Below are 27,232 nucleotides of genomic sequence, written 5' to 3'. Positions count from 1 at the left end.
AAAAAAAATCATATTCTTCTTTAAGTTAGACATTAAATAGATGTTTTTTAAAAAGATCTCTAAAAACTGACAATTTATTGTTAAAATTATTTAGATACTCTTACTATATAATGCCATTTATATAAAGTTCTAGGAAATGAACACAGGTGGCAAAGTAGGATGGATGCAGCAGGACGTGGGGATTAAAATGGGGCAAGGAGAAATTCTCAAGGATGATGGATACATTTGTTATCTTGATTCTGGTGGTTTCACGTGCATAGACATATTTTATAACTTATCAGATTGTAACTTATCAGAAGTACAAGAAAGGTGTTAAAATTTTTAATGTAAGATATAAAAAATAATACAGTCACGCTTTACTTGATGAGTATATATTACAAGAAATATGTCTTTGGGTGATTTTATCATTGTGTGAACATCATAGAGTGTCCATATACAAACCTAGATGGTATACCCTACTACACACCTAGGCTATATGGTATAGCCTATTCCCTTCTAGGCTACAAACCTGTATGGCATGTTCCTGCACTGAATACTGCAGGCAATTGGAACACAATGGGAAGCATCTGTCTATCTAAACATGAAGAAAGTATAGTAAAATTACACATGGTGTTATAATCAGGAGACCATCAGTGCCTCAGTACAGAACAGCATGCAAAGTATGGTTTTGTTAAAAAATACATATCCATGGAAAATGTTTGATAAAACAGTAAATTGTTAACAGTGCTTGCCTCTGCAGAATAGATTTAAGAGACATATTCATTTTCAGTGATTCACGGGCTCAGTTTCTCAAACATCTACTGAGCACATACTATGTGCTAGGCACAGCAAGAGGTCTGAGGAATACAGTGGGGAAAATCCAGACAATCACCTGATCCTCTAAACATATAAACAAATAAAAATGTGAAAGAATGACAGTTATAAGGAATAAAAACCAATGTGCTGTTTATATACGGCTATTGTGCTAAAGACTGATTGAGTGAAAGAGGTCTTTCTAAATAGGTGACATCTGAGCTGATACAAAGATGACCAGAAGGAGCCCTCAGTGAAAATATCTATTTTCTGTATTTTATAGGCCTTAGTGAGGACTTCGGATTTTATTTCAGATGCAATAGGAAATCAATGGGAAATCCTTTGCAAAGAGGTAGACTGACTTGACATTTTGAAGACTACTTTAGCTATGATTTGGATAATGAGTTACAAAAGCATAAGGCAACAGACAGTGAAGAGACGATTGCAGTAGTGTAGGTGAGAACGGACGGTGGCTTGACCTAGGGCATGGTGTGTGAGTGCGATGCAGAAGAGTGAATGAATTTGGGCACAAGTTTCAGGTAGAGCTCCCATGACTCAGGTATTTTGTTACGTATGCATATCTGTGTGTCTTTTTTCCTTCAGTTAGAAGATATTTATTTTGTTATTAGAAACATATTAGGCTATAAAACTGTAATATTTATTTTTTAAAAAAGTTATTAAAAACAATGGAAAACAGTGCATTTGAGAGCTTATTTTCTTTAAGCAGTGATTTGAAAGCATTGCATATAACTCATATATTTTAATATTAAAGTAAGTAAATATACAAGTAAGTAATCATTACTTTTTAAGCTTATAAGCAGGTGTGTCTCTCAGTGGGGATCAGCTGTCTGTCAATTTCCAGCTAGGCTGGCTAACACATTTGCTAGACGTCCAATTCCTGCATATAGACTCAACAGATGCACCCAGTACCCTGTTTTCAAGTCTTTTAAAACACAGTTCTCAATATCTTGACATGACTAATTCTATGCCAAGGAATCTTATTTCAGGGTGTTTTACTCAACACATATCAACTATTTTCCTTATGTTCTTCAAATCTACTCCTTTGACCACATCCAGTCTAATAAGAGCATTTATATAATTTATGGAATTATTCCTAATAAAGATTAGAAGGGTTGGTGAATGACAGCCTGTGGCCTAATTTTGTGTGACTCCCAAACCAAGAATGCTGTTTATAAGAGCTGTAAAAAAGAAAACAAAAAAACAAACTTTAAGATAAAACTAAAATATTTACTTTCTGGCCCTTTACAGAAAAGGTATCTCAACATTCATAGAAGGAAATGACAAAACTGAACTAGTGAGTTAAACAAGTGTAATACAGGTAAGACTATTAATCTGAAGTTCAACTAGAGAGAGCTCTATGACAACTAACCAAATTGCCAGGTTGGGAAAACAAGATACAAATTAAGAGCAATGCATATAACAGGTATTTTTAAAATACTTAAAACTGTCTCAGTTCATTCCAAGGCAGAATTATCATCTGACTCTCCACATTACAGGGTCATCTTATTACTCCTTCTAGGGTATAGGTTTCTCAATGACAGTAAATATGTTCATAATTCTCTGCATACTTTAAGTACCCAAGCCAATGTGCTATAGGTTCCAGTTACATTTTATAAATAATCATTGTATGGCTAAATTCATTTGCTATCTTTGATGCTTTTAACATCCTGGCTCTCTCTCTTTTACTAAGCACGCAAGAAAATAAACTTAATTGCAATTTAGTAGTGGCTCCAGTTCAATACAATTCAATACTTTGGATAACATTCAGATAAAATTAACCACTGCACCAAGTTGCTGAATTTCAATAATTATGCTAATCAATGCACACAATGCAAGTAATGCTTTGGGGGAACTTTCACATTATGCCTTGCTGGCAGGTGAAGGGGGATCAATCCGAGGCAGAGCAAATGCATTAATAATCCTTTTCAACCAACAAATTCTACCACCCCACTAAAAACCAAAAACAAAAACTAAGCAAATGAAACCAACCAATCAAAAATCAAAACCACTAAAAAATACCCCACAAAATTTGGATAACAGTGGTTAACAAAGGCAAGATATGTAGGAATCACTGCTACAGCAATTAAAAGGGAAAGAAGGAATGAAAGAAAAGCTTAGGAAGGAAATAACAGTTAACAGTGAAGGCTTGAAATCTTTGTCCTGCTACAAGCTACAAGTATGAAGCTTTTGACATGAAACTTCTCCAAGCCTCAATTCTTTAATCTATAAAATAGAGGCAACAATAGTCCCCACCCCAGTGGATAAATCTGTGAGCCTAAATTAGATAATGATACTGCATGCAAAGCAGCAATATGCCTACAGCAGGGTATATATTCTGTCTTGATGATTTAAATACCATTTCAGAATGTAGCTACTGATATTGAATTCTTTCTCTCTCTCTCCTTTTTTTTTTTTTTTTTTTTTGAGATGGAGTCTCACTGTCACCCAGGCTGGAGTGCAGTGGCATGATCTCGGCTCACTGCAGCCTCCATCTCCTGGGTTCAAGCAATTCCCCTGCCTCAGCCTCCCCCATAGCTGAAACTACAGGTGCCCAGCACTACACTTGGCGATTTTTTTATATTTTTAGTAGAGACGGGATTTCACTATGTTGTCCAGGCTGGTCTCAAACTCCTACCTCAGGTGATCTGTCCACCTTGGCCTCCCAAAATGCTGGGATTACAGGAGTGAGCCACCGCACTCAGCTTGACATTGAACTGATTCTAACCAACACTGTCTACATAGTGTAGTCTTAATGAAAATCGAAATTCTAGTTCTTTAGTTCTGTTTCTAAAAATGGCTTTAAAGCACTTGATGAATAAAATAAAGAGCAATATTATCTTGCATTCTTACAGTATTTATGGCTTCTCCACATTTACTGTCTTGCCTTATTTGCAGTACAATTTATAAAGTTGGGTAGCAGGGGTTGTTACCTTCTAGTCAGCAGGAATGAAAAGAGGCTCAGAGAGGTCATTGCACTTGCCGACAGCACCAATGCTGTGATGATACTTGAAGATTCAGAAGTGAAAGTGAGTTCATCTTACTACCAGTACTACTTCCCACCCCAATCCTCTGTACTCAGCTGATAGCAAGATCAATTCCTCCAGATTTAGATTCTAGAGCAACAATAATGCCTTCTTTCAGCAGAAACTTACTGGTCGGGACTGGATTTCTTTGGCGTAGAGAGGTTGTAAGAATTCGGAGTCTCCTTCTAGCTTTAGACCTTTTTCTGTGATCCTCAAGTTTCCCATTCCATCCTGAAATAGAACACAGAGATCACAAGGAAGATATGATCAGCCAAAATTTCAAAATACCTCAGGCTGTCAAAAATGGAAAGTTACTGCCTTCTTCTTTTTTTTTTTTTTTGAAGGTGTGGAATGAGGGTGGGTATCCAAAGAACACGTAAAATACTAGGAGGTATTTTCAGTGCAGTTATGCGTATTACCTCTTTTACTCATTCTAAGAAAATTATATTCCAAGCAATTTGTAATGCCTCCTAGTCATTCACATACACAGATCGGGGAGGCCATTTTTGCTAGGCAGCACAGAAAGAATGGAGGGAGAAGGTAAGTAGGAGGAGGGAAAAGGATAATTCTCCAGGAAAAGTGAAAGATTCTATTCCCAAAACTCTACAGAGAGTTCAAACTGGCAGTCTGTTGATTAAATCCAGACTTTGGACACGTGTGTTTGAGTCACAAAACATTTAAAGAGTCAAGTTCGTTGCTAATATTAAAAAAAAAAGTCAATTTAGTTGCTAATATTTTGTAATGGAAATAGTATATCCAAAAGTAGAAAGAACAGATAGCAAACACATATGTACCTCACTCATCTTCAACAATTATCCATTTATGGCTACTGTTATCCATTACAGCAACCTACACTCCTCTTCTTTGTCTAAATGTAATCACAATCCCATTATCACACACATACTCCAGAAGTAACAATCATTCCTTAATATCAAACACCCAGTGTCAATGTTCAAATTTCACTAATATGCTTTTTCTTTCTATAATTTGCTGATTTGAATTAAGTTCGTTACAGCAATTGTTTGCTACATAAAGTAATAGGTCATTTCCTAAAATGTCCAGTCAGTCAGTTTTTCTCTCATACGGCCACACATACATAAATATATACACATACACTTTATTTGATAAATGTCATTTTAAAGATAGAATTTCCCAGAGTTTACGTTTTGCTGAACATTTCCATAATATCACATAATGTGTTCCTCTGTTTGTTATGTTTCCCCTAAATAGTTACATCAAGAGGCTTGATCAGATTCAGGTGTAATTTTCTAGAAAGAATATATCCTAGGAAATGGGGTATATTAGTTTTCTATTGTTACAGTAACAAATAACACAACTAACTAAATGGTTTAAAACATCACCAATTACTTATCTTACATTTCTGTGTGTTAGAAGTCTGACGAGGACACAATGGGCTAATTATGTCCTCTTCTGGAGGCTCTAAAGGGAGAATCCATTTCCTTCCTCTTTCTGGCTCCTGGGCTCATGGCCGCACTTCCATCTTCAAAGTCAGCAGTGGCTGACTGAGTTTTTCTCACATAAAATCACTCTGACACTAAATCTTCTGCATCCTTTTTCCATTTTCAAGGACGCTTGTGATTTCATTGGGCATATCTGGATAATCCAGGATAATCTCCCCATTTTAAGATCACCTGATCAGTAATTGTAATTCTATCTGCAATCTCAGTTCCCTTTTTCCATGTAATGTTGTATATTCATGGGTTCTGAGATTATACATGAACATCTTTGAGGTGGAGTGGGGGGCATTTTTTTTACTTACTTCATGGGATACTCTTCTATCAGTAGGCAGATAACATTTTTTGCCATGAGGTTATCCATGTGTACCTTTTGCCTAGAGGATCCATGATTTCACCAGAGGTTACCAACTGGTTATATCCTAATTATATTAATTTCTTCTTAATTTACTAGCTGAGAACTTCAACCAGAGAAATTTCATCTCATCAACTATTTGTTAACTCTAAATTATAGTTTATAGAGGGATTGACAGAGCTGGATTTTCCCTCCTTTATTGTTGATCTTCAAAACACTGAATTGGTCATTTAACCTCTTCCATCTAGTATCTTCCAAACCAATTAGGTTTTTACCTTTTAACAATGACTATAAACATTTTGATTTGTTTTATTCTAGCCCAATTATTGTCCCTGTAATTTCCTAATTTCCCTACTTCAGGCAAGGAGATTTTTCAAGTTGACTCCTGCATCCTTTCAATATAGCCTGGTGGTCTTTGATGGCCCTCTGGCTTCTGTATGAGATGTTATAGGGTGATCCTGCAGTCCCGCCCTAGGACTGCAATCAGCCATTTTTAGTAAGAAGCCCTGGCTCATTTCAGTGCAAAGTGGTATTTAGAAACCACAACTGGGAGCTTTGGATACTGATTGTTACTAGGTGAGCTTTTGTTTCTGTGGTCAGAACTGGAAAATTGTGTGTGTGTGTGTGTGTGTGTGTGTGTGTGTGTGTGTGTGTCTGTGTGTATGTGTTTAGTAAAAATAACATAATTTAACATGAAACTTTAATTCAAATTCAGGACTTGAAGATTTCCATCTTATCTCATGGATTTTATAATGTCACTACCTTTCTTTTTATACCAAAAATCCCTTTTCTGAATAATACAAACATGATTATTCATTTAACTCACAACACACACAAAATAGTTTCAGAACACCAGTGCCACTACTGCACTAACATTATGGTTAATAAAAAACAATTTAAAACGTGTTCATTTTTTAAATCTGTCAAGTATATTCTACTAGGAAAATACAGTCAAACTGTGAAATTTCAAAGTCATTGGAATAACTCCTTTCTGTGGAGTTATGCTGTTACCATGATATTCAGTGAGGTTCAATTGTTTCATTTTTTCCCTTCATTTTTTCATGCCTGCTTTTTAAAGTACAATTTTGTTTTATAGATTTGTAAGCTATGTATGTGACACCAAAGTCAAATCTACAAAATAACAAATGCTCAAAGAAGACAAATTTCTATTTTTGTCTCTCCACCGTTTTTTTCCTCCCAGGAATATGTGTGTGTGTGTGTATGTGTGTGTGTATGTGTGGTGTGTATATACACACATTACAAATAAGCTTTGTTATTTCTTATGTTTTCTCTATTTTCTAATAACATATGAAAGACAAAATATATGAATGAAAAATCCACGTTTCTAGTTTCTCATGAAAACAGGAATAGCCATGCTGGGTCTGCCCTTGCATTGCCAGCATCCACTGAGGTGAGCAGCAGCTGCCCCTCCCTGAAGATAACACATGGTCTCTAGTTTGCACAGCCTCCACCCAACCTTCTTTACTATGTTATCTATGTAATTTTAGCCTCCTGCAGCTTCTTCTGTCTGGCATCGCCATTGTGCTGTATACCCCAACATGTTCAGTATGACTGCCACAAGGGGTTGAATGACTAAGTGGAAAATGGGTACTTTTGCCCATCCTGTCTTCATAAATGTGCTTCAGCCTGTGGATCAGAACAGTTCCTGCAGGTCAAAATTGTTCCTCCATGGATAGTGTGCCATCTGTATATTTCTATTCTGGCACTCATGGACATAGCTCTGCCAAGAGAATCCAACTGGGCAATCAAACCCAGTTTGAGAGGCAACAGGCTGGGGGACATGGCACGTGTCTCACCCGCAGCAGGTGAAACCTGCAACAAAGTGAAAGACGACAGTGCAAATATCCAAAGGCACCTCCAACCCTCCCAAAATAGGCAGATGGATTAGCTCTTCTTTTGGATTATTAGTCATCATTTCTGATAGCTGGAGAGGAAAACCTTCTCACAGAAACAAACACCAAACCTGACTTCTGTAAACTGACTGAGCTGCTTCATCTGACTGCATGCTACATTTTTCCCCACTGAGGTCAGAAGACATTGATATGTTTACATGCATATGATTACATGCATGATACGATTACAAAACAAACAAGAACTCCTAAATACTCTTAAATAAAAGCTTATATTTCGGGTTTTAAAGCAAGTCTATTTCAAACAACTCCTTCTTTTCTTATATGCCCTTTTCTTAACATTTATTGGTGACTGCCTTACTATACTCTGTGCTTTTCATGATTTACCTCAGTTTTTCTTTCGTTACTGAAAATTACTATGTCACTTATTGGATTTCATCATAATGAAATAACTGTGTAAATATGAACGTGTTTAGCTTTAGAGTCACCATGTCAGTTAATAAGAGAAAAAATAAAGCCGGGCGCAGTGGCTCAAGCCTGTAATCCCAGCATTTTGGGAGGCTGAGGTGGGTGGATCACGAGGTCAAGAGATCGAGACCATCCTGGTCAACATGGTGAAACCCTGTCTCTACTAAAAATACAAAACATTAGCTGGGCATGGTGGCACGTGCCTGTAATCCCAGTTACTCAGGAGGTTGAGCCAGGAGAATTGCCTGAACCCAGGAGGCGGAGGTTGCGGTGACCCGAGATCGCGCCATTGCACTCCAGCCCGGGTAACAAGAGTGNAAAAAAAAAAAAAAAAAAAAAAAAAAAAAGAGAAAAAATAAAAACCATCTAAAGTTGCATGTTAAAATAACTGAACACACTATAAGGAAATATGATATAGTTTTTGCAGAGAAATATGTAACATTACAGGCAAATATTCATAATGCTTTATTGACTGAAACAGTTGAATAAATATATACGTATATATAAAAGCCTGTTTAAAAATAACTGTTTTATATATATACACACACACACACAGACACATTGGTACATATATACACATATACTCATGTAGATATAACAAAAAATTCTCAAGGAAATTTTGTTGGGAAAACATTCTAGGGGAAAATATACTCAAATGTTAATATTTAATATCTTTGCATGTCTGAGTTATGAGTGCTTTCTACTTTCCCCTTTTTTCTTATCTGTACTTTCTAATTTTTTTTTTAATTATTGAGACAGAGTTTTTCTGCCTTGTCTCCCAGGCTGGAGTGCAATGGCATGATCGCAGCTAACTGCAACCTCCGCCTCACAGATTCAAGTGATTCTACTGCCTCAGCCTCCTGAGTAGCTGAGATTATTGGTGCCCACCACTATGCCTGTCTAATTATTTCATTTTTAGTAGTGATGGGGTTTCACCACGTTGGCCAGGCTGGTCTTAAACTCCTGACCTCAGGTGGTCCACCTGCCTCAGCCTCCCAAAATGCTGGGATTACAGGCATGAGCCACCGCGCCTGGCCTGTATGTTTTAATTTTCTAAAATCTTTTACAAACACCAATAGTAATTTAAAAATACCTTAAGTAACAAAAAATAAAGCTTTCCTTGGTGATTTATTTTAAAATTCAACATTTATCCAGAATATATACTATATCTCATATACTAAGTGCTACATATCAATTATCCCATGTCATCTCTTCAATAATCCTATGAGATGGTTATTATTTTCCTTATTTTACAAGTGAGCAAATTTGTTGGTAAGTAACTTGCTCAAAATCACACAGCTAGCTAATGACAGAACTAGGAATTTGAATTCAAGTCTTTCCAATTCAGACTTTATACTCATAGTCATTAGGATAATAGCTAAGGGTAAATCAATCTTCAATATACACAAAAGAAATATCCTTATAGTTACTGCTGGGTTTCTTATTAATGTCACTTTGACTTTAGCTTATTAGATAACAGCAGTCAGTGATATTAATAGATAGAATCATTCTCAATTCTAAACCTAACACCATTCATTTTTATGGTAGATACCTTTATTATAACTTCCCAGGGTCTAGGAGATCCTAACTATAACCCAACATCCACCCATCCCCAGAAACATAATCAGAAGAAATCTTCTGCTATTTTTGGAGAGCCCACTGTATGCATAATCGTGTGTTGTGTGCCATGACGAGTTACAAAAAGAGAAGGCTCCTCCAAATCCCATCCTGCAAGATACTTTATAATAGAGGAGGTATCCCGCAAATGAAAAACAGTGAAGGAGGTACAGAAATGACCATAGTTTGAGAAACATAATCTAATCCAACCCAAGTAACTCTTTTGCAAGAAGTAATTTAATCTTTCCTCACATATGTCTCATGGCATGAAACTCACCCCAAACATGCTAAGTCTCTATCATTTTTCTACTTACAAGATTTCCTATTCTTGCTCATGATCAGTTTCATTTTTCTAGCACACTTCCCTGTCTCTAGGTCAGCCTAATGGTATCTGGTGGGAAAGTTCTATCAAATAGTGTGAATTTTTGTTACTGGCTTCTATTTCTAAAATATAATACAAAGCTGATTAGAGTAGCCAAAAATTAATATGTTCCCACATTTACAGAATCTCCTTTATAGCTTTGGAACAATGAGACTGGATTGGAAACCCATCAAAGAACCTTGAGATCAGCTTTACTGAAAAACACTTCACCTTTTACTGCTAAGAAGTTTTGGGTATTATTAAGATTGAAATTTTCAGTCAATTATGAACCACAATTTCTCTCCCAATAAGATGTAAAAAAGGTATTTAGGAGATTGAGAATCAGGCCAGGCACAATGGTTCATGCTTGTAATTGCAGCACTTTGAGAGGCTGAGGCAGGAAGATCGCTGAGGCCAGGAGTGTAAGGGCAACCTGGACAGATAGCAAGATACCGTCTCTACAAAATAAAATAAAAAATTAGCTGGTGATGGTAGCACATGCCTATAGTCCCAGCTACTCAGGAGGCTGAGGTAGGAAGATCACTTGAGCCAAGGAATGTGAGCTATGATCATGCCATTGCACTCCAGCCTGGGCAACAGCAAAATCCTATCTCCAAAAAAGTTAGAGTGAGATAGAGAATGAATGAATATCATTCCTAATTAGAGTAATTAGAAAAAGTAATAAAAAACAGACGATATTTTATTTTCCTTTTTTAAATGGTAAAACTAATTTTCTTTAAGACAAGCATGAAAAGTCTAATAGCCCAATAGGAGGATAGCAAGTCTGGACTAAATACGCACTGTCCAGTGATGGTCCTGAAGTCTGTGAGGTACATTTGAGACAGAAGTAGGAGACCAGGCTTCCACTGTAATCCCAGTGCACACAAGGCTTCTGAACATCCTGTTCATCGCAGGATCACCAGTGACTATTCCCATACTGGGTGTGGTGCTCACTTAAAATAGGAGTTTTGAAAAACACAAGAGCAAATCCTATTATTTATCCAGTCTAATTTACAGTCTCCCCTAAGCCCCCCACTACATCCTTCAGAAAAGAAAAAGGCTGGGAACAGGGGAAGGGGAAGGGGGACACACGTAGGTGGGATCTGAGGAACCACCCTCTGGGATGGTCCAAGGACGATGGCATTTGCTCTTCATTCTTTATCTGGTCTAGACTGGTTGGCTGTTTTGAACAGTTCTCTATAAGATGAGTATAAAATAAAGAGAATTCAGAATAGCAGGGCAATAGACTGAAAGGTTGTTTCTTTCCTCATAATTTGTTTCTTTCTTCATATCTTCCACCCCTGACACCTTTTGTCACCATTTCAAATGGGTTCTTTAGCTCTGTAATTACTTGGCTTAGAGACTTTGAGAATGAAGCAGCAGCAGCCTAACAGCAGTGGGGTTCCCTGTCTTTTGTAACCTTATTGAACCTCATTGAATGAACTGTGCTAGATGTGCTGGGAAAGGAAGGAAGGAAGCAGAAGAGATATTTTCCCATTGGGATGGGTGGGGGGTGGTAGACAAATGATCTGGGCCTCCCACGAAGTCTAGAGACCATTTTCCTGCCAGTGTCCACAGGAAGGGTTAAGGCTTTAAAAGGAAATAGTTATAGCACTCCAGCCTCACCAAAGTTTTCCTTCTCCGGGAGTGGCAGAGGGATGGTGGAACATCTGGGCCTCCAGGGATCATGTGGGTGGGACCAGAGTTCTCTCAGCCTGGCCAGTGCAGGGCAGCGACCAGTCTCCCCAGAGGCCTTCCCACTGGTGAGGGGTAAGATACTAGGATATCTGCAAAATCCTGAGTGAGGTGGACTTCCTGTTGGTTCTTGTGGAATGGGGCTGGAAACTGCTATTATGCTATTTTTCACATTTCACTGGACACTCCTGAAAAGGCGTTTCTGATCTGTTCCAGGATCCACCCCATGCCCAAGACTCCTAGAGAGCTGTGCAGACTAAACATTGATATAAAAACACTGGCGCGCATATGTTTATTCAGAAAAAGGCAAACGTTGGTGGTTGTAAGATGAGTAGGTTGCAGCCCTATTGTGCAATTTTTGATATTTTGATATATGTGTAATACAGATTTTCTCACTAATAAAATCTGTTTACAGAAAAAAGTGCTATTTTCTTGCTCCTCTGATTTTCCCCCTGCATCAGCATCAGATGGGTTTTTAATTCTGTCAGCATATTTTCAGGCTTGAAGTAATGCCAAGACCTGTTTTAATAAACAAGTCTAAAGATAATCTCTTGTTGGAGCAGTTTTAATGGCAGGCATTACGTAGTTTGGATCCAAGAGTGAAACAATTATATACAGATTGTGGAAGAATGTAATCTTCATGAGGGGTGGGATTTTTGACTGATTCACTCATTACTGTAGTCTCAGTTTCTAAAATATGGCTTGGTAAATAGTATGTGCTCAGAAAATATCTGTAGAGTGATAGAACTTACTCATTCCGAATAGTTGAATTTTGAAAGGTAGTGTGGGGAATCACAAAAATATTAACATCTATACCTGCTCCTACATCAGATTCCAATTTATTAGAGCATGTATTCCCAACCAGGGGCATATAGCCCCCAGTGGATAAAAATTGGTTACTGGGAGGTTGGAAGCATAAAAAATGTTTACTCTTTTAATTTAGAAAGGATAAATATATTTACATATAAAGTATATACACAGTATATCTTTAATGTCAACATTTCATAGGGTGAAAAACAGGGGAAAATGTCTAAACATCCTCTGGAGAGAGGGGCAGTGAATTTTTTAAAAGTTGAGAAATACTTTTAAATAGTATTAGACTATTATAAATTTGGAGACTGCTTTAGCTTTCTTCTCATTATAAATAATGGTCACTTCTACCACTGGAATATTGAACCATCTTCTTTGCAGCTCCTCAGACATTAACACGTAATAGAACAATAGCAACAAAAGTAAAGAACAAACTTCTTAGTGTAATCTTTAGCACATTCATGACTGCGCCTGCTCAATTCTCCAGCCTTGCCTCTCACCAATCTCCCTTCACTCTATCACAGAATATCCTCACCATTTTCCCAAACCCCTTCCCTTTTTGAATCTTTGTAAATGTTCCATGTCCTTCCCTTGGCCAGCAATACTCTTCTCAATCCTATGGCAAGGACATAGAAATACCATGCCACGCATTCTCATACACCACTAAAGGGAATATAAAACGGTGCAGTTACTTTGGAAAAGGGCCTGCCTGTTAAGAAGTTAAACATAGAGTTACCATATGACACAGCAATTCCACTCTAGGCTCTCTGCCCAAGATAAATGAATACCTATGTCCACACAAAGACTTATACATAAATGTTCATAGCAACATAATTCATCAGAGCCAGAATGTGGATATCAGCTAAATGCCTATTAACTGATGATTGGATAAAATATTATCTGTCCGTGCAATGGAATACTATTTAGCAATCAATGAAATTCTGGTAGATGCTATAACATGAACAAACATCAAAAAGTTATGATAAATGAAAGAAGACAGACATAAAAGACCACATATTGCATGATCTCATTTACATATTGCCCAAAAAAGCGAATCTACAGAGACAGAAAGTAGATTAGTTGTTGTCTAGGGCTGAGAGTGAGAATGAGAAGACTATAAACGGCCTCAAGGGATTTTACTGAGGTGATGGAAATGCTCTAAAATTAGATTGTAGTGGTAGCTGCGTAATGACAAATTTACTAAAAATCACTCAGTTGTATACTTAAAATGAGTGAATCTGACAGCATACAAATATAACCCTAACGAGATGGTTTTTTTCTTTATTTTTTTAAGTAACAGAAATATGGCATTCACAGGAAAAAAGCAATCCAGTTCGGGAGATATACCATGATGTACTTTGGAGTTCCCCACATCCATAAAGAGAACTGACTCAGAGATATGAGCTTGGGGAAAGAGGTAGTAGGTTAAAGAGGGTAAAAGATGACTGTTATTTGTCCACACTTTGTGTGGGGTTACTAAAAGAACATGCTGGCAATGCTCTGTTTCCATTAAAGTCCAATTTGATGAAGGGTTTCTAGAGTGAAGCAAGCCAGAGCTGAATAAGACACAGGGAATGTGTTGTGATCAAGGCAATTAAATTGTGTGACAGTCGACTAAGGCAGCTACTGGTCTTCTTTTCCAGGGAACATTATAAATGGTGACTTTATCAGTCCTGCATGATTAACACAACAGTAAGGGAGAGACTCAGAAGACCCCATCAGTGTCTGGGTCACAGGTGCTGATCCTTTTTGTCATTTGGCATGTAATCTCAACTTCGTTCATATTTTCTTTCTTTCTTCGATCACTGATGTTGATATATAGTTTCCTTTCTCTAGTTACCATAATGTGAAACCACATATACTGGTTAGATGTGGTGTGTGTGTGTGTGTGTGTGTGTGTGTGTGTGTGTGTGTGAGAGAGAGAGAGAGAGAGAGAGAGAAAGAGAGAGACAGAGAGAGAAGCCGTGTAACCGTGAGATTGCTTTGGTGCCTCAGTGGATTAAAACTGCAATTTCTCACCTGTTTTATAAAATCTCATAAGGTTTAATGATTTACGGATTCAGGGCCACTGTATTTGAACACATTCCACATTTCATGGTGTCCAACGGTAATGTATGAACAGGAATTCTTTGCTCTACACTTGTCCTGGGTGTGAGTAAATCAAAGAACGGGGATTATCCCTGCCCCAACACACACACAGAGGGAATAATTTTAATTTTCTTTATCACTGAATTGTCTAGTTTCTACTTTTCCTTTAGAGCTTAGCTATCAATTTCTTTGGGAAGTCTTCCTTGATTCTCTTTAGAAACCATCTTTCATCTGTAACAGGAGAAAAGACGTGCGCGCGCGCGCACACACACACACACACACACACACACAGACAAACAAAGTCCACAAGAGAGTGAGAAAGAGAATGAGAGAGAGCATTTTGATATCCTGGCTAACAACATAAGCTTTGGAACCAGACTGCAAGGTTAGAGTGTTGCCTCAGCCACTTCCTGGTATGCTTTCTAAGGCTCATGCTCTGCATATGAACATTTAGGTAGTCAACATAATTCTAACTTCTAAATTGAGGATGAAATCAGATAATCCATGCTGATCGGTCAAAAGAAGTTAGTATATACTATGGTAACAGACAACACAAATCACAGTGGCTTTGAAGAACAAAGATTTATTTTTCCACCCAAGCTACACATCTGTGGAAGGTTAACAGAGTGGTCACTCAGGGACACAGATGACAAAGCAGTCACCATTTTAAGCACTTTGCTGCTCTATATTCCTTTGGGCACGTGTAGGACTATATTTCCCTACATATGACTGGTTTGGCTCGTGAAAAACGAGCAATTCATCGTCAGCTCAGAGCTGATGCTTTATGAACCACTGCATATTTGGCTACATTATCCCATTATTTTTCTTTTTCTAAATTGCAAGCTTCCAGCAGGTAGGGGCAAGTATTATAGCTATCTGTTTTATCCCAATCTCATGTCTTGTTCTCTGACTCAGAGAACACAGTACATTTTGACTTATAGGTGAAAAGTCTCTATTAGCCAAAAAGAATCACAATTACAGCTTCCACATAGAGTAGAGTCTGGCTTAAAAGTTAAACCCTGAATACTCCTCACACAGAACAGCGCTCTGCTTGCTGGCCATCCAGGAAAACAGCTGGGTCAGCATGGGAATTGCTGTCTACTTCTAGACATTAAAGAGTATCCTCAAGGGATGTTTCTGAGGAATTTTAAGCACATTCCATGGAATTACAGGAAGAGTATAGCATCTCTGTTCTCAACCCTTCCTTGAGCTGTCAGGTCAAACACAGACAAACCTAGCCTCTTTGAATCTGCTTCCTCTCACCCATAATGCGTAGTTGCACAGAAGAAACATTAAGGTCATTTCTACTTTTAAAAAGTCCTATTCTATGATGCACAGGAATGAGATGCTACCTGGACAACAACTAATGTTAGTTGTTGTCAGGAACTGATGCCCACAACTCAGGCTACATTTGGGGCCTCTTGTGTGAACTGTAGCTTTGCCCAAGAAATTCTTGCAAAAACTCTTGCAAGTCACTCTAAATCAGCACTTAGATTCAGAAAGGGCTCAGGGATAAAAACCAATGCCAGCACATTGTTCTGAAACAGAAACTTGTAAGCAACCTTTAAAAAGAGACATTTGTGGGGAATTTATCGATTGTTTGAAGGGTAGAAAATGAGAGATGGATAATAAAGTGCAAGTTGCTACATCTCCTGTCCTAGGTGAAAAATGTGAGCTTATAAATCCTGAGCTATTGTTGATAAAGGAGGGGACTCATTTATCTTAAGAAGACACATAAAAAGAAAATAAGTGAAATATGATTAGGCCTATGCCACGTGTTCAGATTAAATTCCTACCATGGCAATCCCTGCTGCTGGATGAGTGCTTTCCACCAGTAAAGTCCGATTAAGATGCTGGCTTGAGTGATACTAAAAATACTGAAAAATTCTGAAAATCACTCCCAGAACAGATTCTTTCATGGGTTATGCACCTTAAGGGAGCCACCTGTCCTGTCTTCTATTTTCATTTGGAAAAGTTGTCAGTTGTACATGACAGTGTCTTTTATGAGACTTCAAGTTACAGCCTCAAAGGGCCCAGTGCTGTTTCGATATTTGTGAGAAAGGTTTCCAGGGATAAGTTTAGAAATATGAAAGCTAGTTTGCCTATGCCTGGCACTAGTGCTATCTTATCTATTAATTTGGCCATTTCCTTAAGTTACAGTGTCCAAACTGGCCTTCCAAAAGTTAGCATCAGACATACTCCCTGTCTTTCTGATGTGTCACCAATTTACACAATTATGTTTAGCCTTAACTAAAGAGAAGCAGCAGTGGTCCAGAGGAGATGTCCATTGCTGCTCTTTTGCTTGCATTCCTAAGCTCTAATATTCTTCCCATATTTCATCCACATGTTCTCAGAACAGAACAAGTGGATACTGCAAGGGGAATCACAGCATCTGTGAAAAATCCTGATTGCTCAGTGAAGAAAGACATGACTGGTTTCTCTCCTCCCCACTTCTCCCAGATCATCACACAGTCAGAACTATAAAGCTAACTGTCTTTTTCCATTCTTTCACTTGCAATCTACATGTGTCAATACAGGTGAAGTGAGTTTCTGGTAGGGAGCATATAGTTATTATTATTTTTAATCCATTCAACCAGTCTATATGTTTTCAGTAGAAAGTTTGATCCATTTGCATTCAAGGTTATTGTTGATAGCAATTCTTCTTGTCATTTTGTCAGGTGTTTTCTGGTTTTGTATACACTTTGTTCCTTTCTTCCTCTCTCATTGTTTATTGTTGCAGTTTTGTAGTTTTCTGTAGTGGTAATGTTTGACTTCTTCCTCATTTTGATTTGCATATCTACTCTAGCAGTGAGTTTTATACTTTTGTGTGTTTTCATGATGGTAGATATCATAATCTTGCTTCCAGATGTAAGACTCATTTAAGCATTTCTTGGAAGACTGGTCTTGTGCTGATAAATTTCCTCAGTTTTGATTTTCTGAGAAAGATTTTATTTCTCTTTTAATTTGGAACAATAGATTTGCTGGGTAGAGTATTCTTGGCTGCAGTTTTTTACTTTTCTTTCTTCACTTTGAATATGTCATCCCATTCTCTCCCGGCCTGTAAGGTTTTTATGGGGAAAACTTCTGTTTGACAAGGAATTCCCTCATATGCGACTTTTCTCTTGCTGTTTTTAGAATTCTTTCTCTTGTCTTTTGACAATTTGACTATAGTACACCTTGGAGAAGACCTTGTTGGGTTGAATCCATTTGGGGATTTTTGAGCTTCTATTTGATGCTTATACCTTTGGTAAATATTGAGAAGTTTTCAGCTATTACATGATTAAATAGGTTTTCTATGCCTTGTCCAGCTCCCGAAATTCTAATATTCATGGTGTCCCATGTCAGGTAGTCTTTCTTCACTTTTTTCTTTTTTTTGTCTAACTGGGTTATTAAACAACAACAACAACAACAACCTGTCTTCCAGTTCAGAAATTCTTTCTTCTGCTTGATTTTATCTACAGTTAAAGCTTTCCATTTTTATTTTATTCATTGAATTCTTTAGCTCTAGATTTCTGGTGGTTTATTTTGGTATATGTACACACATACACACATACACATATATATGTGTAATTTCTTATTCAGATTATGAATTTTTTTTCTGTATTCTTTGTATTGTTTGTTCTCTTCTATCTCACTGGCTTTAATATTATTTTGAATTCTTTTTCAGGTATTTCATAGATTTCTCTTGTTAAGCACTTGTATGTAGAATCATTGTGTTCCTTTGAAGATGTCATGTTTTCTTGCCTTTTAATGTTTCCTGAGCTTACATTGATATCTTCACATCTGGTGTAATTGTGGCTTTTTCCTATTTTAAGGCTTGCCTACCACAGGGAAAGACTTTTTTTCCTCTACATGCATCTATAGTGCTGACTGATCAAAATGCTCTGGCTTTGATTCTGGGTGTGTGCAGTAGTGTGGCCTCTATACTATTTCTTCAGTTTTAATTAGCATGAATGGTGTCTGTAAGTCGGGCTGTCAGTGGCTTAGGCTGAAGTTTTTAGTGAAAGCTGTGGTGGTGCTTTGTTTGAGACAGGGATCCCAGGTGGACTAGTCTTCAAACACTTATAATGATGGCAGCAGGCTGGGCATGCCAGTCTTCAGGTCCCTGGCAGCATATACCACCTCTGGTGGTAGTAAGCCTGAGTGAACTTGTCCTTAGGCCTCCAGGTGGTGTCCTTGGGTACTGACAGTGGCAGAAGTAGCCTTGGATGACAGAGGGTCCTCAGACATCTGGGTGGCATATGTGGTAACAGTGGTGGTAACAGGGGCAGTGGACCCATTCTTAAAACCCTGAGGAGCGCACATAGGTATCGGTGGTGGTACAGTCTGGCTGGGTGGACCAGTCCCCAGGGCCCCAAGTGGCATATGTGGCTAGGTATCTATGGTGGTTGCAGGCTGGGCAGACTAGTCCCAGGTCCTTCAGTAGGCACATGCACATGGTGGCAGCAGGCAAGTAGGGTCCATCCTCATGACCCTGGAAGGCAAGTGCAGGTGCCAATGGTGGCAGGTGGGACACAGGTGTATTCCCAGCCTCTTGTATAATATGTGCAGGCAGTGGCAGGTTAGATGATGCTGTCCTCAGGCCTGCAATGGTGGATGCAGACATTTGCATAAGTGGGTGGTGCTGGTTGATCTTCTAGCTCCTGAATGGTGCACATGGGGTGGTTATAGGCAGAGCAGATCTGTCCTCAGGTTTCAAAAGAACATCCAGCAGCAACAGTCCCAAGACCCCTTGAAGGCATGTACAGGTGCACCACAACCCTGCTATTGCAGAAGGCAGGGTTGTTATCAGTGGCATTGGCTTCAGGCAGGTAGTTCTAATGTCTTTCGAAGCGCTCACTTCAGTTTCCTTTGTCTGAGGGGCAGCCTTTCTGCTGTACCCTGCATTGCCTGTTTCCCAAGGTGTAGGGACATCATGTGCAATAGAGTGCTGAGAATCCAGATGTACCAGTTGCTCCAACTGTCACTGTGACACACATTTTTCTGGGTGACCATGAGGGGATGTCAGTGAGGCTCCAGAAATGTGGAGATGCTGGGGTTCTTGGGTGTCAGTGCAGGATACAGTTGGCTGAGAGCTGGGATCTCAAAATGGCATCAAGCAACTACAGTTGCTAGGGTCTTTGGAGAGATGTGGGACCCAGTGTGGACTCCCTCCCTAGAACATTGCTGCTCTTGCATGTTAGCTCTCTGTACTAGTCTCAGGACCCGCAAAGGCTGAGGAGCTCTTTTATAACTAGAATTGCAGGAGTGCCTGGTGGGAATATGAACTGCTGGGGATCTGTCACCTTTTCCCTGCACGGAGGAGTTTTTTCTGGCTCTGAACTGATCCCAGGTGGGCTGGCTGCATCCTTCTCTATACTTCCATGCCTCTAAGCTCCAATATCACTTCCCTGCTGAGTTTCAGTGTTCTCACACAGAGGCTCCTTCAGTGTGGGATAATTTACCTGCTGTTTTATTCTTCTTTGTGAAGGAGGCAAATGCTTGGCACCTCCACACAGCCATCTTGGTTTTTTTCTTTTTTTTTTTTTTTTTGAGATGGAGTCTTGCTTTGCCACCCAGGCTAGAGAGCAATGGTATGATCACTGCAGCCTCCACCTCCTGGGTTCAAGCTATTCTCCTGCCTCAGCCACCCCAGTACCTGGGATTACAGGTGTGTACCAGGACGCCTGGCTAATTTTTTGTGTAGAAATTATTTTAGTAGAGACAGGGTTTCACCATGTTGTCCAGGATGGGGTCTCGAACTCCTGACCTCAGGTGATCCACCTGCCTCAGCCTCCCAAAGTGCTGGGATTACAGGTGTGAGCCATTGCGCCGGGCCACACAGACATCTTGAAGACCCCTCTGGCATTTCCTTTTCCCGCCTTTATTAATAGCTCTCTCTATATACTTTGAGTGTAAGGAAGAAATAGTAAGATTCACTTTTTCCTACATTCTGTACAACATGAGTATGTCAGATAGGTTAACAAGCAAGAAGCCTCCCTTATTCTCAAAATGTGGCAGAAAGAGATGCATAAAATGAAGACTTAGAATAAAACTGCCCTCGGTCCATGTTTGAAAGGTCTGGCGATGGAGACCTCAGGTTAGCTGGAAAATATTCTTCTGAAGAGTACCTCTGTTTCTCAGGAATGCCAGACACTTGCATTGCAGTAACAACTTACACTTGTAAAACCCTTTATGTTAAAAAATAAAAAAGCTTGTTTTCAAAGGTTATGTAACAGATATTCCTCATTTACTTTACCAGCACTTTTCAATTTTGGCTCAAATCCTATTATTCAGGGGATATGAATTGGCTAGTGGGAACATTTCCAGCAACAATATTTTGAAATTAAAAACTAATTTAACCAAGATGACCCCTGGAAATTAGCAGGCTCAGGTAGAACGACTGCAACATAAATGGCCGTGTGTTATTCATTATAAGGGGATATGAGAAAAACTCTTCAATCATCTTTTATCATTTAAGCTACCTTTTTCATCATACCATATCTTATCATAAGAAAGTCTGAAAAACTGCGTATTGTAACCATGACTGATATATACGTGAGAATGAAATCAGGTCCCAGAAATATAAAAAAGCCATTTCAGAGGATCTGGATAAGAGGGGTGTATGAATAGTTTGAAAGAATGCAAAGTTTAACAAGCAATTTTATAATGAAGGTGTTAGCTTAGGGAATAACTCAATATTTTCTTCATTAACTTCAAATTTATAAATGTCTTTTACAAAGTATTGCAGTAGCAGCAGCAGTACTGAAAAGACCCCTTCTCAAACGCCAGTTGTGTTCTTTCTTTCTTACATGACCTTGGGCAAGTCACTTAATACTTTTAGCTGCACTTTCCTCCTCTGTAAAGTATTTAACAACATATTTAAGTCACCTAGTGTAGTACATGGCTTGTTGTATGTGCTCCATAAATGTTATTTCTCTTACTTTATTCTAAAAATAGAGGTGTGGTCTTCACATGCTCTATCTTTTAGGGGGAGGGGGAAGGGCCTTCTGTTAATGGTACTGATTTCTGAGGCTAAGATTATTTCACATTTTCCTTTTCTTTAATGCCAATGTCATCGGCTGGAGTATGAGTTCTTTAGTGGATTCAGACAGAAGCCTACAGAGTTATTTCCCTTAGGTCTAGGCTTGACATGTGGGATTCACTGGAGTTTGTTTCTCTGTTTATTAGAAAGAGCTGGCTTCTGGGATGTCAATTTCAGACTAGGGGAAGTACTAACAGTTTCTTTCTGCTGCTGCAGATTAACCTTAAAATCCTGAAGCCTTTAACATCAGGCTGCAGAAGCCATTATACTAGGTAGCAGGTTATTGCCTCTTTCATCTTGATTTAGCTCAGTGCACTTGCTCTGAGCTCTGTCTCAAAGTTGGTAAGAATGTTAGTGGCAATGCGCCCAAACCAGGTATTAAAAGAAAATCTGGCAACAACGGCACATAGAGAAGAGTGAATCTCATTTTAAATGGATAAAGTAGCATTTGGCTCTTATTTTGAGGATCATAAAAACATATTCTACTCACCATAGTCCATGTGCAAGGCACTGGGGCGGTTACCGAAGTGATTGTTCTCGAGAGAGAAGGAGAAATGGAGAAGAAATAGCCCGAATGTCCCCCGTGGTTGACTCCAAATACAAATGAGGCTGCCAAATGCTCAGGCCTCACCCTCTGTTTGGTTGTCCATGCACAAATGCAAAAATGAGGTAACATGAACTTGAACTTTGGTGTGTAGCAAGAGTCAGTAAGCATTGACTGCAAGTATGCCCCTGTGTACTGTGTCAGCTACAATTTGTGTCAATTCCCTCTCCTCAACCTCAGGGTGACTCCCTTCTCCCTCACAGTCACACATTGGAGATTTGTTGTCTTCTAAAAATGTCACAGTCTAACTCCTGTTAAAGATCGAGCACGTACCTAAGCAAAGGAAAGATTCCATCTAAGGCAACTCCTTGATCGTGGTGGCTAGGAGGCCAAGTGGGAAGAACACAACTCCACTCCAGCCACATTGACCTGCTTGCTAGTCCTCTGAACACATTAAACGGGTCCAACCTCAGAGCCTTTGTATTTGCTATTCCCTCTGCCTGGAAGGCTCTTCTCCAGGCTCTCTGCACAGCTGGCTCCTTCATTTAATTCAGGTCTTTGCTCAAACAGCATTCATGAGGCCTAGATGAGGCAAGCTTGTTTGGAAACATTTTTAATTGTCACAAGAGGGAAAGGGGGAACAAATGGCATCTGGTGGGTAGAGGCTGAGTTTGCTACTGAATATCCTATGATGTACAGGACTATCCTGCGCAACAAAGAATTATCCACTGCAAAATGTCAAAAGTGCCAAGGTTGAGAACCCTGCTCTAAACAATTCAAATATGGCAGACTCAGCTTGTTTTTTTTTTTTTTTTTTTTTTTTTTTTTTTTTTAACTGACCAAAGGATAGTACTACCTGCCCTAACTCACTACTTTGCAGGGAGGATAGAAATTGATATTGTTCACATAAGTGTCTTGAAAAGTGTTTTATAAATGTTATTTTTCCTTTTAGCTCTTGATACTTCCTCAGATCATATAAGTAAGGTTAAAAGGCATTTATCATCTTACTCATTTACAATGCAATTATGGTACTTTGATTTTAAAGGGGATCTTTCTTCTAAAGAGAACACAGAGCTTCTTATCTACCAAAGCCTTGTTAGCAATCATTACTGATCCTATTTTTGAGAGTAAAAAAAAAAAATGGCAGAAGAAACATATGACCCTTTCTTCAAGGAAAAAAAAGGAAGTTATTTCATTCATTGATTCAATAATTAGTATGTGATGTTAATATGTGTAAAACACTAACAATAAAGTGAAATAATGTCACCCTTCCTGTATACTAAACAATGAGCTGAATGTTCTCGTGTGTGGCTGGTGGCTACCATATTGGAGGGTGGAGATCTAAGCATCTTTTACACGTTAGGATGTTTTCTTCAGGATTTCAATTTTTGAAAACTTCCAGCATGAACTGAAATCACAGTGATCTTTCAGGCTACAATGGCTTTGCAAAACTTCCTTCATCCCATAGCACTAGAAGCCAATGCCTAATCTTACCTTGGGTTCTCCCTTGGTTCAAATGCAACTGCTTTAATTTCCTCAACATCTCATTAAATACCTGACATTCAGACTGTGGCACCCAGGCATGGATGTGGGAAAGGAGGAAGCTTCTTACTGAGAAGCCTGGGACCAGAATGCCTGGTCTGTGGGTCCCACTGGTTCCTGAGTCACTGTCTGCAGCTGTCCCTGAACGTGGCATAAACAGGTGGTGTCTGATCAGTAAGGATTAATGGTGCAAAAGGAAGCTGGCAACTCTTCACAGATGTGCTCACAGAGACCACAGGCAGTAGAGAAAGCGAATCCTTGGCTCTGTGTTCTGACCCTGATCCTGGGTTCTGTGTCCGGGTACACTCCTTGATCTCAGATGTTTCCATTAAACAGGCTTCTGTTAGTCTCCTTTCATAACTCGTCCCTAGTAAGGGATCTGAAACTCACAGCAGAAACATTTCTTCTTCCCTAAAATCCTGTGGGTGCAGGTACTTTGATTATCTCCCTCTTCTGATAGATGCAGATAAGAAAACCCCAGGGTCATGTAGACCAAGAGACATATAATAATAGATGTTTCAAATTAGGCACCCATGGACTATTTTGGGCTGGCAGATGTACTTTTTTTTTTGGATCCACAAAGTGTTTTAAATAAAAAATAAAGCAAAGCAAAAACTAAGACATTAAGATTAGGAAAAATCATAAGATTTAGCAAGAAGGCCCAAATTCCTACATGATTGCAACTGGCTGAGAAGCCACTAACCTTTCCACAGGGTCAGGGACATCAGGTCCAAAATATCAATGACGCAGACCCCTACTATCTCTCAGCTTTCCCCAATGACACAGACCCCTACCATCTCCCAGCTTTCTCCAATGACACTGGCCCCTTCAATTTCCAAGCTTTCCCCAGTGCCGTTTTATGCATTAGACTTTCAGGGTATATAGATTTTTTTCTTTAAACAAGGCTGACTTTAAGCTACAGGAATAAAGATCTCAGGCTGGAATTTCAAATACCAATATTCTAGGTGAGGGAATACTTATTTTTTGTTATGGACCTTCTTTGTGCTTTTTTACTATATCGATTACACCAATCTTTCCCCCAATATGATGGCATCATACTATTATTGTGCTCTTGATTTGTCAAATGACAAAACCAATGCCCTGAGAAATTTAGAAATATGTTCAAAACTGTGATAATGCAAAATGATTAGTGGGTGGGTTGGAGCATGGTCCTGGAATTATCTTTCCATTACTTCATAGCACTCCTTCCACCAAGTTCTCAGATATATTGTGACCTTTTACACAGTATTCTGTAGGTATAGCCTTTGAAGGCAATACAATTTGAGTGTTAATACCTAATGGATCTCTTACAAACCATTGAGCAAGTTCCTTACTCTCCTAAGATTTAGCTTTTAGAGTTTTCTAAAGAAATAAAAAGAGAACAACTGATTTTCAGTAGCAGCAACTGCAAACTAAGTAAAGCACCCAGCATTATCTCTAGAAGAGACTAGGGTTTCAGAAAAACATTAATTCATTCCCCCACAAATCTATTTAACTAAAGAAGTCATTAGAACACTTACTATAATTGCCCATGCACCATCTGGGGTAGCAGCCATGCAGTTTGACTCCACCACCAGTATCAAGGAAAGATCCCAACTAAAAGCCATCAAGGCCATCTGATTTCCTTTGCATAGTGACTGGTTCATGTTGGGCAGGTGAAATAAGTTGATCCAATTAGAGTGAAGCCCTGGGTTTTTACTCAAGGAGAGATTGGGGAAAGAAGAACTACTTCATGCTATAGACGTGTGGTGTGCTGGTATAGTGCCTGGAGCAGCTGCTGCCAGTTTGCTATCGAGAGTAAAAGCATTTGAGAAGAATCCAACTATACAGAGCAACACAGCTGAGGGAATTTCACATGAATGGAATCAAAACTCCAATCAACGCATCACTTCCTCTGGACTCTTCTATTACTTATACCTACCAGTCCAGTACAGTCTGTCTAATCAAGACACAGTTGTTAGGTAGAGTTGAATATATTCGTGTAGGTAAGTCCAGAGAAATGATAGTCAGACAACCCTCAAGACCAAGGGAACATGCTCACCAGCACGTTTCCCTATTGACTTCTCAGAGTGTTGTGACAGCAGCCTGTCTTCTTGTTGCATCAGCCATCCCAGTCAGGTGGAGAAGAAATATAAGCCAAGACAGCTGGAGGGCTGATCTTCCATTCCAGGGGCTCCTGCTGGGGCACCATGTTTTGGCAAGACAGCAGCTGGTGGTGTCTGCTTTGGTTTGAAATTGTAGCAACTGCATATATTTGGTCAAAGCAGGTAACTACTTTATGGAAAGTGTTGGAAGAACCAAGAGCCCAGATTCTGAAACTTGCTATATCAGTCAATAACCTGTGAATGGGTGGTTCATGTCAACAATGCCTCCTACCTCCTCTCTAAGAACAAAATTAAAGAAAGAGAAGGAAAGAAATCACTCCAAGATTTTTCAGAAAAGCCAGGGCTGACCATTTCCTAAGTGTATTTGTATTTTCTTTTTTCTACTCTCCAATGTACTTGGGCAAAAGGACAAATGCAGGGGTCCTTGGAGTTGTGAGCATAGGTAAGCTATCACAGGGGTAGGAGCAAAATGGGTGCATATTTCCAAGGTCTTAGTGCTTTAAAGTCTGAGACAGGGATCCCAAACTCAAATGCCCACAGAGGTTGGGCCCCTGAGCTTACTAACTGAAGCAGGTACCCACAGTTTCTCCGGAAACTCAGAGAGAACAGACCCTGACGGGGCAGAGTTTCTCAGCTCCAGTCAAGTATCTTTGATAAGAATCTTGAAATCTGGCCAGGCGCGGTAGCTCACGCTTGTAATCCCAGCACTTTGGGAGGTCAAGATGGGTGAATCACTTGAGGTCAGGAGTTCAAGACCAGCCTGGCCAACATGGTGAAACCCCGTCTCTTCTAAAAGTACAAAAAATAGCCAGGCACAGTGGCATGCACCTGTAGTCTCAGCTACTTGGGAGGCTGAGGCAGGAAAATCGCTTGAACCTGGGAGGTGGAGGTTGCAGTGAAATGAGATCATGTAACTGCACTCCAGCCTGGGTGACAGAGCCAGATTCTGTTTAAGAAAAAAAAAAAAAAAGAATCATCATCTTGAAATCTATTATTTAATATAAAAGTGTCTTAAATTTGTGTGTGTGTGTGTGTATATTACCTCCCATCACTGATAAGATCAAATAAAACAGAGTGGGTGGATACGGCTCTCAGGTGAAAGACAATCAAAGAAGCTGGCTGAATTATCAGAAAGGACTAAGCGGTAGTAGAGTTTGGTTTCTAAGAATGGCAACTGGGCTGAGCATGGTGGCTCATGTCTGTAATCCCAACACTTTGGGAGGCTGAGGCAGGTAGATTATCTGAGGCCGGGAATTCACAATCAACTTGGCCAACATGGTGAAACCCCGTCTCCACTAAAAGCACAGAAATTAGCGGGTTGTAATCCCAGCCATTCAGGAGGCTGAGGCAGGAGAATTGCTTGAAGCCAAGTGGCGGAGGTTGCAGTGAGCTGAGATCACACCATTGCACTCCAGCCTGGGCGACAGAGTGAGACTCTGTA

The 27,232-nt window shown here is 39.3% G+C and overlaps 1 protein-coding gene across 5 annotated transcripts in view; it reads right to left on the bottom strand.

Annotated features, from left to right (window-relative positions):
- Positions 1-27,232, bottom strand: part of SGCD (sarcoglycan delta) — a 640,365-nt gene that overhangs the window by 248,935 nt on the left and 364,198 nt on the right. For all 5 annotated transcript variants that reach the window (XM_017514183.2, XM_017514182.2, XM_017514180.2 and 2 more), the window contains one exon: positions 3,966-4,067. In XM_017514183.2, the coding sequence (XP_017369672.1) occupies positions 3,966-4,067 (102 nt within the window). The remainder of the gene's footprint in view (positions 1-3,965; positions 4,068-27,232) is intronic.

The sequence above is a fragment of the Cebus imitator genome, unplaced genomic scaffold, assembly GCF_001604975.1.
Source record: "Cebus imitator isolate Cc_AM_T3 unplaced genomic scaffold, Cebus_imitator-1.0 Scaffold519, whole genome shotgun sequence".
Lineage (NCBI taxonomy): Eukaryota > Metazoa > Chordata > Mammalia > Primates > Cebidae > Cebus > Cebus imitator.
The sequence above is the reverse complement of the archived record's forward strand: the minus strand, read 5'-3'. Positions and strand labels throughout refer to the sequence as shown.